General features: G+C 35.0%; 2 protein-coding genes across 2 annotated transcripts in view; both read left to right on the top strand.

The window, feature by feature from the left end:
* The window catches only part of tomm40l (translocase of outer mitochondrial membrane 40 homolog, like), a 30,048-nt gene extending 20,511 nt beyond the window's left edge, over positions 1-9,537 (top strand). The window contains exons 10-13 of the mRNA XM_061983290.1: positions 2,883-2,918; positions 3,005-3,052; positions 7,576-7,726; positions 8,992-9,537. Of these exons, the coding sequence (XP_061839274.1) occupies positions 2,883-2,918; positions 3,005-3,052; positions 7,576-7,726; positions 8,992-9,466 (710 nt within the window). The 3' untranslated portion in view covers positions 9,467-9,537. The remainder of the gene's footprint in view (positions 1-2,882; positions 2,919-3,004; positions 3,053-7,575; positions 7,727-8,991) is intronic.
* A 3,396-nt stretch (positions 9,538-12,933) lies between these two features.
* apoea (apolipoprotein Ea) lies at positions 12,934-18,444 on the top strand. Its single transcript, XM_061983492.2, has 6 exons — positions 12,934-13,054; positions 13,305-13,489; positions 13,550-13,607; positions 13,670-13,820; positions 16,094-16,381; positions 18,133-18,444. The coding sequence occupies exons 3-6, from the start codon at positions 13,565-13,567 to the stop codon at positions 18,437-18,439; spliced, it is 789 nt and encodes a 262-aa protein (XP_061839476.1). The 5' UTR covers positions 12,934-13,054; positions 13,305-13,489; positions 13,550-13,564; the 3' UTR covers positions 18,440-18,444.
* The last annotated feature ends 1,310 nt before the right edge of the window (positions 18,445-19,754 follow it).

The raw sequence follows: 19,754 nt of genomic DNA, 5'->3' as shown, positions 1-19,754 counted from the left end.
CCAGTAATAATAATTTACACCCCAGTCATTGTCAAAATATCATGGAATATACAAAAATATTGTAAAAATAAATAAATAACAAAAATATAGTTTTTGGTAATAATAATAATTCAACCCTCAATCATTGTCAAAATGTCATGGAATATACAAAAATATTGTTAAAATAACACCCAAAAAATATTTTGGTAATAATAATATAACCCTGTCATTGTCAAAATATCATGTAATATACAAAAATATTGTAAAAATAACACCAAAAATTAATTTAGGCAAAAATAATTTGCCCCCCAGTCATTGTCAAAATATCATGGACTATACAAAAATGTTATAAAATTAACACCAGTAATAATAACTTAACCCACCCTCATAATCAAAATATCATGGAATATACAAAAAATGAATGTGTGAAGTTAATTTGCGACTTCACGTGGCCTGCAGAGGATGTCAATGATGCAACTTCCTGTGAAGCATGTGACCATTATTTCAGTGTTGGGGTAACAGGACTGAGTGACCATTATTTCAGTGTTGGGGTAACAGGACTGAGTGACCATTATTTCAGTGTTGGGGTAACAGGACTGAGTGACCATTATTTCAGTGTTGGGGTAACAGGACTGAGTGACCATTATTTCAGTGTTGGGGTAACAGGACTGAGTGACGACGCCACTAAAGTGTCATGGTTTTTTTCTTTAGGGAAAAAAAATATCCAAATGCGATAATGACTAACATAAATACTGTATGTCAAAAAGAAACATACATTTTTGGAAGGGTATTAATAATTATTATTATTATAATCTGATTTCAGGAAGTGCTTTTAAGTCAACATCTTTTAAATGTGTAAATGTAATAATTGTTTTAACTGAGTGAGTGACACAGTAGTAATAAAGTTCAGGTGAGTGAATGACATATAAGTAGATGTTTTGAGTGACACAGTAGTAATAAAGTTCAGGTGAGTGAATGACATATAAGTAGATGTTTTGAGTGACACAGTAGTAATAAAGTTCAGGTGAGTGAATGACATATAAGTAGATGTTTTGAGTGACACAGTAGTAATAAAGTTCAGGTGAGTGAATGACATATAAGTAGATGTTTTGAGCGACACAGTAGTAATAAAGTTCAGGTGAGTGAATGACATATAAGTAGATGTTTTGAGTGACACAGTAGTAATAAAGTTCAGGTGAGTGAATGACATATTAGTAGATGTTTTGAGTGACACAGTAGTAATAAAGTTCAGGTGAGTGAATGACATATAAGTAGATGTTTTGAGTGACACAGTAGTAATAAAGTTCAGGTGAGTGAATGACATATTAGTAGATGTTTTGAGTGACACAGTAGTAATAAAGTTCAGGTGAGTGAATGACATATTAGTAGATGTTTTGAGTGACACAGTAGTAATAAAGTTCAGGTGAGTGAATGACATATTAGTAGATGTTTTGAGTGACACAGTAGTAATAAAGTTCAGGTGAGTGAATGACATATAAGTAGATGTTTTGAGTGACACAGTAGTAATAAACTTCAGGTGAGTGAATGACATATTAGTAGATGTTTTGAGTGACACAGTAGTAATAAAGTTCAGGTGAGTGAATGACATATTAGTAGATGTTTTGAGTGACACAGTAGTAATAAAGTTCAGGTGAGTGAATGACATATAAGTAGATGTTTTGAGTGACACAGTAGTAATAAAGTTCAGGTGAGTGAATGACATATAAGTAGATGTTTTGAGTGACACAGTAGTAATAAAGTTCAGGTGAGTGAATGACATATAAGTAGATGTTTTGAGTGACACAGTAGTAATAAAGTTCAGGTGAGTGAATGACATATAAGTAGATGTTTTGAGTGACACAGTAGTAATAAAGTTCAGGTGAGTGAATGACATATTAGTAGATGTTTTGAGTGACACAGTAGTAATAAAGTTCAGGTGAGTGAATGACATATAAGTAGATGTTTTGAGTGACACAGTAGTAATAAAGTTCAGGTGAGTGAATGACATATAAGTAGATGTTTTGAGCGACACAGTAGTAATAAAGTTCAGGTGAGTGAATGACATATTAGTAGATGTTTTGAGTGACACAGTAGTAATAAAGTTCAGGTGAGTGAATGACATATAAGTAGATGTTTTGAGTGACACAGTAGTAATAAAGTTCAGGTGAGTGAATGACATATTAGTAGATGTTTTGAGTGACACAGTAGTAATAAAGTTCAGGTGAGTGAATGACATATAAGTAGATGTTTTGAGTGACACAGTAGTAATAAAGTTCAGGTGAGTGAATGACATATTAGTAGATGTTTTGAGTGACACAGTAGTAATAAAGTTCAGGTGAGTGAATGACATATTAGTAGATGTTTTGAGTGACACAGTAGTAATAAAGTTCAGGTGAGTGAATGACATATTAGTAGATGTTTTGAGTGACACAGTAGTAATAAAGTGAATGACATATTAGTAGATGTTTTGAGTGACACAGTAGTAATAAAGTGAATGACATATTAGTAGATGTTTTGAGTGACACAGTAGTAATAAAGTGAATGACATATTAGTAGATGTTTTGAGTGACACAGTAGTAATAAAGTGAATGACATATTAGTAGATGTTTTGAGTGACACAGTAGTAATAAAGTGAATGACATATTAGTAGATGTTTTGAGTGACACAGTAGTAATAAAGTGAATGACATATTAGATGTTTTGAGTGACACAGTAGTAATAAAGTGGATGACATATTAGATGTTTTGAGTGACACAGTAGTAATAAAGTGAATGACATATTAGATGTTTTCAAGTATCATTGTGAATGAATTGAATGAGCAATGAGTGATTGCATCATCATGATTGTGATGTGGAACCCCCAAGCAGCTGGACTTTACTCCTCACATTGTCCTTATAAACGCAGCATCTACATTCTTTTTGACGGATTCCCTTCCAAGAGGTAAGACACCGCTTACTTTTCAGCCATGTCAATATTATTGAGCACTTAAAAACTAACTTTTAAAAATGTTGCTTTTTCATTTGCAGCGTCAGCCATGAAGCTTCTCTTAATTCTGCTTTTGGCTCTTTTGTCTGGTAAGAAAAGGCTTTCATTTTGCTCCAAAACACATTTTAATGGCGCCAAAACAGCACTAAAATCACTTTATTGTTGTATTCCTCGATTATACGCATCTTTTCCTACACTAAGACGGGTTTTTCTCATGGACAAATGTACAATTATTTCCCAATACCTCTAAGACAGGGGTCGCCAACCCAAAACGTTGAAAGAGCCATAGTGGACCAAAAATACAAAAAACAAATCTGTCTGGAGGCACAAAATATGAAAAGTCTTATATAAGTGTTATAATGAAGGCAACACATGATGTAAGTGTCTATATTAGCCTACTATCAAAATGACTTTAAAAGTCTTATATAAGTGTTATAATGAAGGCAACACATGACGTAAGTGTCTATATTAGCCTACTATCAAAATTACTTTAAAAGTCTTATATAAGTGTTATAATGAAGACAACACATGATGTAAGTGTCTATATTAGCCTACTATCAAAAAGACTTTAAAAGTCTTATATAAGTGTTATAATGAAGGCAACACATGATGTAAGTGTCTATATTAGCCTACTATCAAAATGACTTTAAAAGTCTTATATAAGTGTTATAATGAAGGCAACACATGACGTAAGTGTCTATATTAGCCTACTATCAAAATTACTTTAAAAGTCTTATATAAGTGTTATAATGAAGACAACACATGATGTAAGTGTCTATATTAGCCTACTATCAAAAAGACTTTAAAAGTCTTATATAAGTGTTATAATGAAGGCAACACATGATGTAAGTGTCTATATTAGCCTACTATCAAAAAGACTTTAAAAGTCTTATATAAGTGTTATAATGAAGGCAACACATGACGTAAGTGTCTATATTAGCCTACTATCAAAATGACTTTAAAAGTCTTATATAAGTGTTATAATGAAGGCAACACATGATGTAAGTGTCTATATTAGCCTACTATCAAAAAGACTTTAAAAGTCTTATATAAGTGTTATAATGAAGGCAACACATGATGTAAGTGTCTATATTAGCCTACTATCAAAAAGACTTTAAAAGTCTTATATAAGTGTTATAATGAAGGCAACACATGACGTAAGTGTCTATATTAGCCTACTATCAAAATGACTTTAAAAGTCTTATATAAGTGTTATAATGAAGGCAACACATGATGTAAGTGTCTATATTAGCCTACTATCAAAAAGACTTTAAAAGTCTTATATAAGTGTTATAATGAAGGCAACACATGATGTAAGTGTCTATATTAGCCTACTATCAAAAAGACTTTAAAAGTCTTATATAAGTGTTATAATGAAGGCAACACATGATGTAAGTGTCTATATTAGCCTACTATCAAAAAGACTTTAAAAGTCTTATATAAGTGTTATAATGAAGGCAACACATGACGTAAGTGTCTATATTAGCCTACTATCAAAATGACTTTAAAAGTCTTATATAAGTGTTATAATGAAGGCAACACATGATGTAAGTGTCTATATTAGCCTACTATCAAAAAGACTTTAAAAGTCTTATATAAGTGTTATAATGAAGACAACACATGATGTAAGTGTCTATATTAGCCTACTATCAAAATGACTTTAAAAGTCTTATATAAGTGTTATAATGAAGGCAACACATGACGTAAGTGTCTATATTAGCCTACTATCAAAATTACTTTAAAAGTCTTATATAAGTGTTATAATGAAGACAACACATGATGTAAGTGTCTATATTAGCCTACTATCAAAAAGACTTTAAAAGTCTTATATAAGTGTTATAATGAAGGCAACACATGATGTAAGTGTCTATATTAGCCTACTATCAAAATGACTTTAAAAGTCTTATATAAGTGTTATAATGAAGGCAACACATGACGTAAGTGTCTATATTAGCCTACTATCAAAATTACTTTAAAAGTCTTATATAAGTGTTATAATGAAGACAACACATGATGTAAGTGTCTATATTAGCCTACTATCAAAAAGACTTTAAAAGTCTTATATAAGTGTTATAATGAAGGCAACACATGATGTAAGTGTCTATATTAGCCTACTATCAAAAAGACTTTAAAAGTCTTATATAAGTGTTATAATGAAGGCAACACATGACGTAAGTGTCTATATTAGCCTACTATCAAAATGACTTTAAAAGTCTTATATAAGTGTTATAATGAAGGCAACACATGATGTAAGTGTCTATATTAGCCTACTATCAAAAAGACTTTAAAAGTCTTATATAAGTGTTATAATGAAGGCAACACATGATGTAAGTGTCTATATTAGCCTACTATCAAAAAGACTTTAAAAGTCTTATATAAGTGTTATAATGAAGGCAACACATGACGTAAGTGTCTATATTAGCCTACTATCAAAATGACTTTAAAAGTCTTATATAAGTGTTATAATGAAGGCAACACATGATGTAAGTGTCTATATTAGCCTACTATCAAAAAGACTTTAAAAGTCTTATATAAGTGTTATAATGAAGGCAACACATGATGTAAGTGTCTATATTAGCCTACTATCAAAAAGACTTTAAAAGTCTTATATAAGTGTTATAATGAAGGCAACACATGATGTAAGTGTCTATATTAGCCTACTATCAAAAAGACTTTAAAAGTCTTATATAAGTGTTATAATGAAGGCAACACATGACGTAAGTGTCTATATTAGCCTACTATCAAAATGACTTTAAAAGTCTTATATAAGTGTTATAATGAAGGCAACACATGATGTAAGTGTCTATATTAGCCTACTATCAAAAAGACTTTAAAAGTCTTATATAAGTGTTATAATGAAGACAACACATGATGTAAGTGTCTATATTAGCCTACTATCAAAAAGACTTTAAAAGTCTTATATAAGTGTTATAATGAAGGCAACACATGATGTAAGTGTCTATATTAGCCTACTATCAAAAAGACTTTAAAAGTCTTATATAAGTGTTATAATGAAGGCAACACATGATGTAAGTGTCTATATTAGCCTACTATCAAAATGACTTTAAAAGTCTTATATAAGTGTTATAATGAAGACAACACATGATGTAAGTGTCTATATTAGCCTACTATCAAAATGACTTTAAAAGTCTTATATAAGTGTTATAATGAAGGCAACACATGACGTAAGTGTCTATATTAGCCTACTATCAAAATTACTTTAAAAGTCTTATATAAGTGTTATAATGAAGACAACACATGATGTAAGTGTCTATATTAGCCTACTATCAAAAAGACTTTAAAAGTCTTATATAAGTGTTATAATGAAGACAACACATGATGTAAGTGTCTATATTAGCCTACTATCAAAAAGACTTTAAAAGTCTTATATAAGTGTTATAATGAAGGCAACACATGATGTAAGTGTCTATATTAGCCTACTATCAAAAAGACTTTAAAAGTCTTATATAAGTGTTATAATGAAGGCAACACATGACGTAAGTGTCTATATTAGCCTACTATCAAAATGACTTTAAAAGTCTTATATAAGTGTTATAATGAAGGCAACACATGATGTAAGTGTCTATATTAGCCTACTATCAAAAAGACTTTAAAAGTCTTATATAAGTGTTATAATGAAGGCAACACATGATGTAAGTGTCTATATTAGCCTACTATCAAAAAGACTTTAAAAGTCTTATATAAGTGTTATAATGAAGGCAACACATGACGTAAGTGTCTATATTAGCCTACTATCAAAATGACTTTAAAAGTCTTATATAAGTGTTATAATGAAGGCAACACATGATGTAAGTGTCTATATTAGCCTACTATCAAAAAGACTTTAAAAGTCTTATATAAGTGTTATAATGAAGGCAACACATGATGTAAGTGTCTATATTAGCCTACTATCAAAAAGACTTTAAAAGTCTTATATAAGTGTTATAATGAAGGCAACACATGATGTAAGTGTCTATATTAGCCTACTATCAAAAAGACTTTAAAAGTCTTATATAAGTGTTATAATGAAGGCAACACATGACGTAAGTGTCTATATTAGCCTACTATCAAAATGACTTTAAAAGTCTTATATAAGTGTTATAATGAAGGCAACACATGATGTAAGTGTCTATATTAGCCTACTATCAAAATGACCTTAAAAGTCTTATATAAGTGTTATAATGAAGACAACGCATGATGTAAGTGTCTATATTAGCTACATTAGCCTACTTTTATATAGTTGTTATAATGAAGGCAACACATGACGTAATTGTCTATATTAGCTATAATAGCCTACTATTAATATGACTTTGAAAAATCTACGCGTGCAACAACAAAGTCCAGGTGTGCGCAAACAGAGTCCAGGTGTGCGCAAACAGAGTCCAGGTGTGCGCAAACAGAGTCCAGGTGTGCGCAAACAGAGTCCAGGTGTGCGCAAACAGAGTCCAGGTGTGCGCAAACAGAGTCCAGGTGTGCACAAACAGAGTCCAGGTGTGCGCAAACAGAGTCCAGGTGTGCGCAGTCAACCTGTTTACAAACCACGTGCGGATTTTTTGCACCGTTTGGCCGCCGCACATTTCCCCGCTAAACGAGCGTCTTTGCCCGTGTGCAGGTTGCCATGGCAACGTGGTGCCACACAAGCAGTCCAAGGCGCAGGTGGACCTGGTGAAAGAGGCTTTCTGGGACTACGTCGCCAAGGCAACCACGACTGCTGAAGACACCCTGAAGCTCATCAGGCAGTCTGAGCTCGGCAAGGAAGTCAAGTAAGGACGTCCACTGCAGTGGACATTTGTCATAGTTACTACACTGTGTCATTCTGCATTTAAACTCTGCAATTAACTGTCAAATCACAGCTGTGACATTACACTTTTAACTTGATTATAATTAACTGTCAAATCACAGCTGTGACATTACACTTTTAACTTGATTATAATTAACTGTCAAATCACAGCTGTGACATTACACTTTTAACTTGATTATAATTAACTGTCAAATCACAGCTGTGACATTACACTTTTAACTTGATTATTATTAACTGTCAAATCACAGCTGTGACATTACACTTTTAACTTGTAAAATCACCATAGTCACCTTACAGTATATGGTGTAACTTTATTGTAATTAACTGTAAAATCACAACTGTGAAATTGCATCATATAGTGTAACTTTATGGTAATTAACTGTAAAATCACAAGAGTAAAATTACATCATATAGTGTAACTTTATTGTAATTAACTGTAAAATTACATCATATAGTGTAACTATTGTAATTAACTGTAGAATCACAACAGTGAAATGACATCATATAGTGTAACTTTATGGTAATTAATTGTAGAATCACAAGAGTGAAATTACATCATACAGTGTAACTTTATTGTAATTAACTGTAAAATCACATCATATAGTGTAACTATTGTAATTAACTGTAAAATGACAACAGTGAAATTACATCATATAGTGTAACTTTATGGTAATTAACTGTAGAATCACAAGAGTGAAATTACATCATATAGTGTAACTTTATTGTAATTAACTGTAAAATGACATCATATAGTGTAACTTTATTGTAATTAACTGTAAAATCACCATACTGAAATGACATCATATAGTGTAACTATTGTAATTAACTGTAGAATCACAACAGTGAAATGACATCATACAGTGTAACTTTATGGTAATTAACTGTAAAATACCAGATAGTGTAAACATAATTCACAGTAAGATACTGTAAGTGTAAAAGTAATGATGAACATTTTTAGTCGCACATTTCAGATGTTTTTTTTTATTGAAGTTGACATGAATTGAGTTGAGGTCAAAATAATAATAACATCATGTCAAAAACTCAACTGGTGAAGTCTACTTTGAGGGCACACACGTCCACTGTAGAGGACGATGACCTGCCGCTTCTCTCCTCAGCACTCTGATCTCTGAGAGCATGTTGTCCCCTTTTGACTTGCCGCTTCTCTCCTCAGCACTTTGATCTCTGAGAGCATGTTGTCCCCTTTTGACTTGCCGCTTCTCTCCTCAGCACTCTGATCTCTGAGAGCACGGCGGTCATCAGCCAGGCTGTGCACTCTCAGCTCAGACACGACTTCACTTCTGGCTTCTTGGAGCAAGCCCAGCGGCTGAAGGTCCGCCTGGAGAAGGACGTGGCGGACATGAGCGCCGACCTGCGGCCGTACGCCGACGAGGTGGCGACGCACGTCCGGCAGCAGGTGGAGGAGCTGAAGAAGGAGGCCTCCGCCTACGCCCAGACCTTGGACTCGCAGGCCCTGAAGTCCGCCGTGCTGAGGAAGAGCCAGGAGCTGAAGGAACACCTGGACCAGAAGGCGGACAAACTCCAGACCAAGATGGTTCCTTACGGTGAAGAACTGAAGCAGAAGATGGAGACCAGCCTGGAGGTCTACGGGGAGGAGCTGAGGGCCAAGATGGACGTGGACGCTCAGAACCTGAAGGAGCAGCTGGTTGCTCTCTGGAATTCCTTCGCCAAGCTGACACAATAACACCGTCATCCTCATCTTCACATGGACTTATCAACAACACCCGGTGACACTTTGAAACAATAAATCTTTCCACTCCGTTTGTGTTGTCCCTCCAATGCAACTCTTAGCAAGGAAACTGCAATATATAGGAAAGAGATGATTGGTGCAAAATATGATCATCAAACTAAAAACAATTAGGGATGACTTGCTTGTCGATACTCATACTTCCGGGGGTTCCTGAATGCAACCTCAATTGGCTCTAAATGTAATACAAAATGTGTTTTTTTTAATGAATACATATCTCTTTAACCTGAGTAATGACCCTGAAGATACACACTCTGGTACATTAGGGAATATTTTACCATTTGTTTATCTTCAATTGTCGTTTCAAGCCATTAGTACCAAAGAACTATGAAGAATTGAGTCAATTCCAATAGCGCAACTTGCAAGACAGCGCCCTCTGGTGGTGAGATGTAGATAGTGTGACAACCAACCTTTTTACTACTATTAGAGAAGAACTTGCAAGACAGCGTCCTCTGGTGGTGAGATGTAGATAGTGTGACCACCAACCTTTTTACTACTATTAGAGAAGAACTTGCAAGACAGCGCCCTCTGGTGGTGAGATGTAGATAGTGTGACCACCAACCTTTTTACTACTATTAGAAAAGAACTTGCAAGACAGCGCCCTCTGGTGGTGAGATGTAGATAGTGTGACAACCAACCTTTTTACTACTATTAGAGAAGAACTTGCAAGACAGCGCCCTCTGGTGGTCAGATGTAGATAGTGTGACCACCAACCTTTTTACTACTATTAGAAAAGAACTTGCAAGACAGCGCCCTCTGGTGGTCAGATGTAGCTAGTGTGACCACCAACCTTTTTACTACTATTAGAGAAGAACTTGCAAGACAGCGTCCTCTGGTGGTGAGATGTAGATAGTGTGACCACCAACCTTTTTACTACTATTAGAGAAGAACTTGCAAGACAGCGCCCTCTGGTGGTGAGATGTAGATAGTGTGACCACCAACCTTTTTACTACTATTAGAGAAGAACTTGCAAGACAGCGCCCTCTGGTGGTGAGATGTAGATAGTGTGACCACCAACCTTTTTACTACTATTAGAAAAGAACTTGCAAGACAGCGCCCTCTGGTGGTGAGATGTAGATAGTGTGACCACCAACCTTTTTACTACTATTAGAGAAGAACTTGCAAGACAGCGCCCTCTGGTGGTGAGATGTAGATAGTGTGACAACCAACCTTTTTACTACAATTAGAGAAGAACTTGCAAGACAGCGCCCTCTGGTGGTGAGATGTAGATAGTGTGACCACCAACCTTTTTACTACTATTAGAGAAGAACTTGCAAGACAGCGCCCTCTGGTGGTGAGATGTAGATAGTGTGACCACCAACCTTTTTACTACTATTAGAGAAGAACTTGCAAGACAGCGTCCTCTGGTGGTCAGATGTAGATAGTGTGACAACCAACCTTTTTACTACTATTAGAGAAGAACTTGCAAGACAGCGCCCTCTGGTGGTGAGATGTAGATAGTGTGACCACCAACCTTTTTACTACTATTAGAAAAGAACTTGCAAGACAGCGCCCTCTGGTGGTCAGATGTAGATAGTGTGACAACCAACCTTTTTACTACTATTAGAGAAGAATGATAAAAAAGGGGGGCCAGAGGGGGATGTTTTATCACCGGAAGTTGGGGTTATGACCCTCAAAGAAGTGGGCGTGGCTTCCACGGACCCTCTTAAAAAGGGGGGCCAGCGGGGGAACCCAGGAAGTGGACATGGCCTAAACCGGAAACAAAAGGTATACATCATATCCGGCTGCCATTTAAATGTTGTTATTTTTTTAACCTGTCCGCCATCTTGGTTGTAGTTCTATGTTTTTCCTTTTCTTTTTTTTGGGGGGGTGCGGGGGGGGGGCTTAATTCATGACCCCAGGAAGTGGGCATGGCCTAAACAGGAACCAAAAAGTATACATCATATCTGGCCGCCATTTAAATGTTGTTATTTTTTAACCTGTCCGCCATCTTGGTTGTAGTTCTTTTTTTTTTTCTTTTTTTTTCTTTTTTTTTGGGGAGCTTAATTCATGACCCCAGGAAGTGGACATGGCCTAAACCGGAAACAAAAAGTATACATCATATCCAGCCGCCATTTAATATATATATATATATTTTTTAACCTGTCTGCCATCTTGGTTGTAGATCTTTTTTTTTTTTTTTTTTTGGGAGCTTAATTCATGACCCCAGGAAGTGGACATGGCCTAAACCGGAAACAGAAAGGATACATCATATCCGGCCACCATTTAAATGTTATTTTTTTAACCTGTCCGCCATCTTGGTTGTAGTTTTTTTTTTTTTTTGGGGGGGGGGGTTAATTCATGACCCCAGGAAGTGGGCATGGCCTAAACCGGAAACAAAAAGTATACATCATATCTGGCCGCCATTTAAATTTTTTTTTTTTTTTTTTAACCTGTCTGCCATCTTGGTTGTAGATCTTTTTTTTTTTTTTTTTTTTTTTTGGGAGCTTAATTCATGACCCCAGGAAGTGGACATGGCCTAAACCGGAAACAAAAGGTATACATCATATCCGGCTGCCATTTAAATTTTGTTATTTTTTTCAACCTGTCCGCCATCTTGGTTGTAGTTCTTTTTTTAATTTTTTTTTTATTTTTTGGGCGGGGGGGCTTAATTCATGACCCCAGGAAGTGGACATGGCCTAAACCGGAAACAGAAAGTACACATCATATTCGGCCGCCATTTTAATTTTGTTTTGTTTTTTAACCTGTCCGCCATCTTGGTTGTAGTTCTGAGTTTTCTTTTTCTTTTTTGGGGCGGCTTAATTCATGACCCCAGGAAGTGGACATGGCCTAAACCGGAAACAAAAAGTATACATCATATCCAGTCGCCATTTAAATTTTTTTTTTTTTTTTTACCTGTCCGCCATCTTAGTTGTAGATCTTTTTTTTTTTTTTTTTTTTTTTTTTGGGAGCTTAATTCATGGCCCCAGGAAGTGGACATGGCCTAAACCGGAAACAGGAAGTATACATCATATCCAGCCGCCATTTAATTTTTATTTTATTTTTTAACCTGTCTGCCATCTTGGTTGTAGTCCTCTATGATTCCTACAGGCTGAAAATGGTATTACAACTTGTAGTTTTTTAAGCTATCCGCCATCTTGGATGTAGTCCTACAGTCATAATGATTTATGATTCCTACAGGCATAAATGGGTATTACAACTTGTAGTTTTTGGCGTGTAGGTAGTTGGAGTCCAAGATATTAATACCCTTTTCAGCCTGTTGGAATCATAAATCATTATGACTGAAGGACTACATCTAAGATGGCGGATAGCTTAAAAAAACTACAAGTTGTAATACCCTTTTCAGCCTGTTGGAATCATAAATCATTATGACTGAAGGACTACAACCAAGATGGCGGACAGCTTAAAAGAACTACAAAATGACAATGACGGCCGTTTTAGGCCCTGCCCACATCCTGGGGTCATAAATTAATCCCCTGCTGGCCCCCCTTTTTTAGAGGGTCCGTGGAAGCCACGCCCACTTCCTGGATGGGGTCAACCCCCGCTGGCCCCCCTTTTTTGGAAGTACTCTATCTTCTTATTATGACTATTATTGACACTTTATTGGAACCTGCTGATCATTTAGTTTTATTGGTGTTGCGCAACATGAAGAAGCGACACCTGTGAGGTCAAAGTCTCAATGTATCGATGAGTTGATTAGCACGCCGTCTTATTGGACGCCCTTTAAACAGATCCACTGTCTGACCTTTGACCCCCCCTCGTGTACAAAACCTCACATAGTCAACGTACTGACCGCCATTATTACATTTTACAGACACAGACGAGGACGTCAGGTTCCAAGTCGTGACCCCTTGACCCCGCGTGCAACGTGGCGCCGAAATAACACACGCGGCAATAAAAGTTGACAACGCTCTTCGAACTTCGGACGTCACCGGGCGCTAATCTGTATAAATACACACGCCCGTGCTCAGTCAGCCTCGCCGAGCCATCAATCGCCGGGTAGGACGCACGCTTCTTTGTCACGGAGTTCATAATGCCTTCTTTTTTTTCCCATTGCAGGTTTCTCATCTCACCATGAGGGTCTTCGCGGTCATCCTCGCCCTGGCGGTCTTCTCAGGTGAGTTCCTCGCTCACGTGTGGGGCGCGTGTCCGAGATTTAGGAGTGTCGTCCCGGTCCAGGTTGCCAGGCCAGGAGCTTCTTCCAGGACGACTTGACTGAGCCGTGGGAGGCGGCGGTGGAGAACTTCAAGAACTACATGACGGCGCTCAACGAGAAGGCCGACGAGATGGTGCAGAACATCAAGAGCTCGCAGATAAAAAGAGAACTGGAGTGAGTTTGCTTGCCTTCATCAATTGTTCCATTAGAATCTAAACGTGTGAGACCTAACAATCAACTACTGTGTTGAGTATACATCCTAATATGGTATTATTGGTGGATGCACCAGATAGCTACACAATCTGATGAGGTGATACCAAAAAAGGACCCCGATGAAGTCAAGTTGTATGGAAAATGGGTCATAGAAATATGACAGTATGTACGCTGTGAAAAATTATGTAAAAAAAAAAAAAGTTTTTTTATGGCTTCATTACAAATATATAACTCACATTTGGAGATACATAAAAACAATAAAAGTTACATTAGATGTAATTAAGTTTAATTAAATCAAATTAAAATAAAGTACATTTTATTAAATTTAATACAATTTAATTAAATTTAATAAAATCTTACACAATTTAATTAAATTAAATTAAATTAAATGTAATTACATTTAATACAATTTAACTAAATTTAATTACATTTAAATAAATGTAATACAATTTAATTAAATTTAGTAACATTTAATAAAATGTAATTAAATTTAATATCATTTAATTTAATTGCATTTTGGGGGGGGGGCTTTGTTACAAATACAAAACTCACATTTGGAGATACATAAAAACCATAAAAGTTCAATTAAATGTAATTAAGTTTAATTAAATTAAATTAAAATAAATGTAATTTTGTTTTATTAAATTGAATTCATTTTAATTGAATTACATTTAATTCAATTATTTTTGCTGTCGTTACAAATACAAAACTCACATTTGGAGATACATAAAAATCATAAAAGTTAAATTGAATGTAATTAAGTTTAATTAAATTAAATTAAAATACAATTTATTTTATTTTATTTATTTTATTTTATTTTATTGAATAAATTTTATTAAATTCTTTTTGGCGTCGTTACAAATACAAAACTCACATTTGGAGATACATAAAAACCATAGAAGTTAAATTAAACGTAATTAAGTTTTATTAAATTAAATTAAAATAAATGTAATTGTATTGTATTAAATTGAATTAAATTTAATTGAATTACATTTAATTCATTTCTTTTTGGCGTCGTTATAAATACAAAACTCGCATTTGCAGATACATACAAATCATAAAAGTTAAATTCAATGTAATTAAGTTTAATTAAATTAAATTAAAATACATTTTATTTTATTTTATTTAATTGAATAAATTTAATTTAATTCTTTTTGGCGTCGTTACAAATACAAAACTCACATTTGGAGATACATAAAAACCATAAAAGTTCAATTAAACGTAATTAAGTTTTATTAAATTAAATTAAAATAAATGTAATTGTATTGTATTAAATTGAATAAAATAAAATTGAATTACATTTAATTCATTTCTTTTTGGCGCCGTTTTAAATACAAAACTCACATTTGGAGATACATAAAACCCATAAAAGTTAAATTCAATGTAATTAAGTTTAATTAAATGAAATTAAAATAAATGTAAATTTATTTTATTAAATTGAATTAAATTTGATTGAATTACATATAATTAAATTTTATTTGGCGTCGTTACAAATACAAAACTCACATTTGGAGATACATAAAAACCATAAAAGTTACATTCCATGTAATTGAGTTTAATTAAATTAAATTAAAATAGATGTAATTTCATTTTGTTTAAATTTAATTACATTTAATTCAATTCTTTTTGGGGTCGTTACAAATACAAAACTCACATTTGGAGATACATAAAAACAAAAGTTAAATTAAATGTAATTATGTTTAATTTAATTGAATTAAAATACATTTTATTAAATTAAAATAAATGTAATTAAATCAATATTTAATTTTATTTAATCTAAGGATTTTTTTTGTATACACATAATTTGTCTGTACCTTGTTGTAATATGTGACAATATCAAGTGACCTTGGCGCACAGTCAATCATTTAGTTCTTATCAGGTATATTTATGATGAGGGTGGCTATTTTGAAGAAACTAGAATATAAAACATGTTTTCAGTCATTTCACCTTTTTTTTGTTAAGTACATAACTCCACATGTGTTCATTCATAGTTTTGATGTGACAATCTACAATGTAAATAGTCATGAAAATAAAGAAAACACATTGAATGAGAAGGTGTGTCCAAACTTTTGGCCTGTACTGCAAATATTCATGTATAGTGATTATTTGTACCTTCACTTTCAACTATTTGTGCTTTGTTACATTCCACATCAGTACAACAGGAGTCAAGTCCCATTGGAAGATATTTCAAGTAAAAGTGTGTTTGAATTCCAAGTGTCTGCGACTCCCCTCAGCACCCTGATCCAGGACAGCATGGCCGAGCTGGACACCTACAGGGACAACCTGGAGAGCAAGCTGGCCCCGTACACCGAGCTCACCGCCAAGCGCCTGAGCAGTGAGCTGCGAGGTATGGGCGAGCACCTCTACGACAACGTGGTGATGGCCAGGGAGCAGATGGACACGTACGCCGCCGACCTGAACATCTTGATGAAGCAGAACGCCGACGACATCCGACAAAAAGTCGGCGCCTACACCCGCAAGATGAACAAACGCCTCAGCAAGAACACCATGGAGATCAAAACGTGAGTCCTTCTGTCAGGTTCAAACACTGATGACATCTATTAAACAAGACAAGAAGCAAGGAGTTAAACAGAAACAGAATTACATTTAGCTCGATTGAGGAGAGACGTCTGGACTGTACTCTTTGTACAGTCTCACCACGCTCTGATGAAAGATTGTACGCCTCCTCTTTTATTTGGACTTTCCCTGATTACATGGCAACAGCTGTTTCTAGGGGAGGGGGGTCGTAAACAGCCATCGCCTTTGATTACAAAACAGTTCAAAGAAAAGGTCGTAAACAGCCGTTGCCCTCGGGCACAGAACAGTTCAAAGAGAAGGTCGTCTGGAGGGGAGTCTGGTCCTGCTTCCTCTCTGCTTTTGTAGTTCTCGGGTCAAGACAAAATCTTTCTGTGGATTACAATACATCAAAGAAACAGAACACCTTCATGTTGCTTCCCATCCTACCCGGTGGAGTTTTGCAAGCCTTCTTCTTGGTAGGATCAAAGACAGCTTTTGTCTTCTTGCCGGGAACTCATGGCAACACAAAGTTTTGTGATAACTCAGATACAATTATTCTGACACCTTTGGTCCGGAGAACACCGCGTCCACAGTTTCCAAAAACAATTTGAAATGTGGACTCGTCAGACCACAGAACACTTTTCCACTTTGCATCAGTCCATCTTAGATGAGCTCGGGCCCAGCGGAAGCCGGCGTCGTTTCTGGGTGTTGTTGATAAATGGCTTTGGCTTTGCATAGTAGAGATTTAACTTGTACTTACAGATGTATCACTGGTTTTGGGGATTGTAGCTTTGGTGTTAACTCTTACAATAACAATGTCTCTATAGCAGTGGTTCTCAAACTTCTTTCACCAAGTACCACCTCAGAAAACTCTTGTCATTCCAGTTACCACCATAATGACCAACATTAAAATATAATAGCGTATACGGCCTAAATATTAATTACAAACAAGGCAGAGGTTTTATTTAACAAGTATTTAATAATCACAAGTCGGCGATGGAAGCCGGCGGCGTTTCTGGGTGTTGTTGATAAATGGCTTTGGCTTTGCATAGTAGAGTTTTAACTTGCACTTACAGATGTAGTGACAAACTGTAGTTACTGACAGTGGTTTTCTGAAGTGTTCCTGAGCCCATGTGGCGATATCCTTTACACACCAATGTCGCTTTTTGACGCAGTACAGCCTGAGGGATCGAAGGTCCGTAAAATCATGGCTTACATGCAGTGATTTCTCCAGATTCTCTGAAACTTTTGATGGTATTCCGGAGCGTAGATGGTGAAATCCCTAAATTCCTTGCAATAGCTGGTTGAGAAATGTTATTGTGAAATAATTTGCTCATGCATTTGTTGACAAAGTGGTGACCCTCGCCCCGTCCTTGTTTGTGAATGACTGAGCATTTCATGGAAGCTGCTTTTATACCCAATCATGGCACCCACCTGTTCCCAATTAGACCTGTTCACTCGTGGGATGTTCCAAATAAGTGTTTGATGAGCATTCCTCAACTTTCTCAGTCTTTTTTGACACCTGTGCCAGCTTTTTTGAAACATGTTGCAGGCATCCAATTCCAAATAAGCTAATATTTGCAAAAAATAACAAAGTTTACCAGTTGGAACGTTAAATATCTTGTCTTTGCCGTCTATTCAATTGAATAAAAGTTGAAAAGGATTTGTTGTATTCTCTTTTTATTGACCATTTACACAACCTGACAACTTCACTGCTTTTGGCTTTTGTAAGTAAACCGTCTTGTCCTTCTCTCAGGCGCGTCGCCACCTATGTGGAGAAGCTTCAGTCCCGCGCCACAGACAACATGGAGGACTTGAGAGAGCGCCTGCTCCCATATATTGCTCAGGTGCGCGACAACGCCCAGGCCAAGGTGAACACCCTGAACGACCTGCTGAGGCTCCAAGCGGAGAGCATGAAGGAGCAGATTGTGAGCACCAGCCATGACATCCAGGAAGGCTACGAGAAGACGTCTGACAACCTGCGCTCCACCCTGATGGACAAGATGGAGGAGCTTCGCGGCTGGTTTCAGCCATTTGTCTCCATGATCAGTGACAATATGTAAAACACTTGGTGGACAAATAAAGATATATCTTCCAAATGAGTTTGAAGGAGTCTGTTCATCTAATAAAATACCCTTATAAGTTATTTGGCTTAGTACATATTTACTTAGTTACTGTACATGGAAAAACAGTTTAATTTGTGTCTTTATTATGAAACCTTTTTCTATACACTGAATTGTTTTACACTGTATTTTACACACTGTATTTTTACACACTGAATTTTTTTTACACTGTATTTTTACACACTGAATTTTCAAACACTGATTTTTTACACTATTTTTATGCACTGAATTTTTATACACTGAATTTGTTTTACACTGTATTTTACACTGTATTTTTACACACTGAATTTTTACACACACATTTTTTAAAGACTGATTTTTTTATACAGTGCATTTTTAAACACTGATTTTTATACACTGAATTTTTAGATACTGATTTTTTTTACACTGTATTTTTTACACTGTATTTTTACACTGATATTTTTATACAGTGAAAAAAAAATTTTACATTATTTTTACACACTGAATTTTTAAACACAGAATTCTTAAATACAGTGAATTTTTTTACACTGTATTTTTACGCACTGAATTTTTAAACACTGAATTTTTTTACACTGTATTTTTACACACTGAATTTTTATACAGTGAATTTTTTTTAACATTATTTTTACACACTGAATTTTTAAACACAGAATTCTTAAATACAGTGAATTTTTTTTACACTGTATTTTTACACACTAAATTTTTAAACACTGAATTTTTTTACACTGTATTTTTTTACACTGGATTTTTACACACTGAATTTTTAAACAGTGATTTTTTATACACTGAATTTTTTTACACTGGATTTTTACACACTGATTTTTTATACACTGCAATTTTTTACACTGTATGTTTACACAATGGATTTTTACACACTGATTTTTTTATACACTGAATTTTTTTACTGTATTTTTTTTACATTGAATTTGAATACACTGTATTTTTATTCACTGAATTTTTAAACACAGGGGGGTAGTATGGTATTTTTTGTTTTGTTTTTTGTTTTTTTTGTCATAAAGAAACACAATCATGTGTGCTTATGGACTGTATCCCTGCAGACTGTATTGATATATATTGATATATAATGTAGGAACCACAATATTAATAACAGAAAGAAACAACCCTTTTGTGTGAATGAGTGTAAATGGGGGAGGGAGGTTTTTTGGGTTGGTGCACTAATTGTAAGTGTATCTTGTGTTTTTTATGTTGATTTAATAAATTAAAAAAAATAATATATATTTTATTTTCTTGTGCGGCCCGGTACCAATCGATC

The sequence above is a fragment of the Nerophis lumbriciformis genome, linkage group LG21 (assembly GCF_033978685.3).
Source record: "Nerophis lumbriciformis linkage group LG21, RoL_Nlum_v2.1, whole genome shotgun sequence".
Classification (NCBI taxonomy): Eukaryota; Metazoa; Chordata; class Actinopteri; order Syngnathiformes; family Syngnathidae; genus Nerophis; species Nerophis lumbriciformis.
This window is presented reverse-complemented; position numbering and strand designations above follow the sequence as displayed.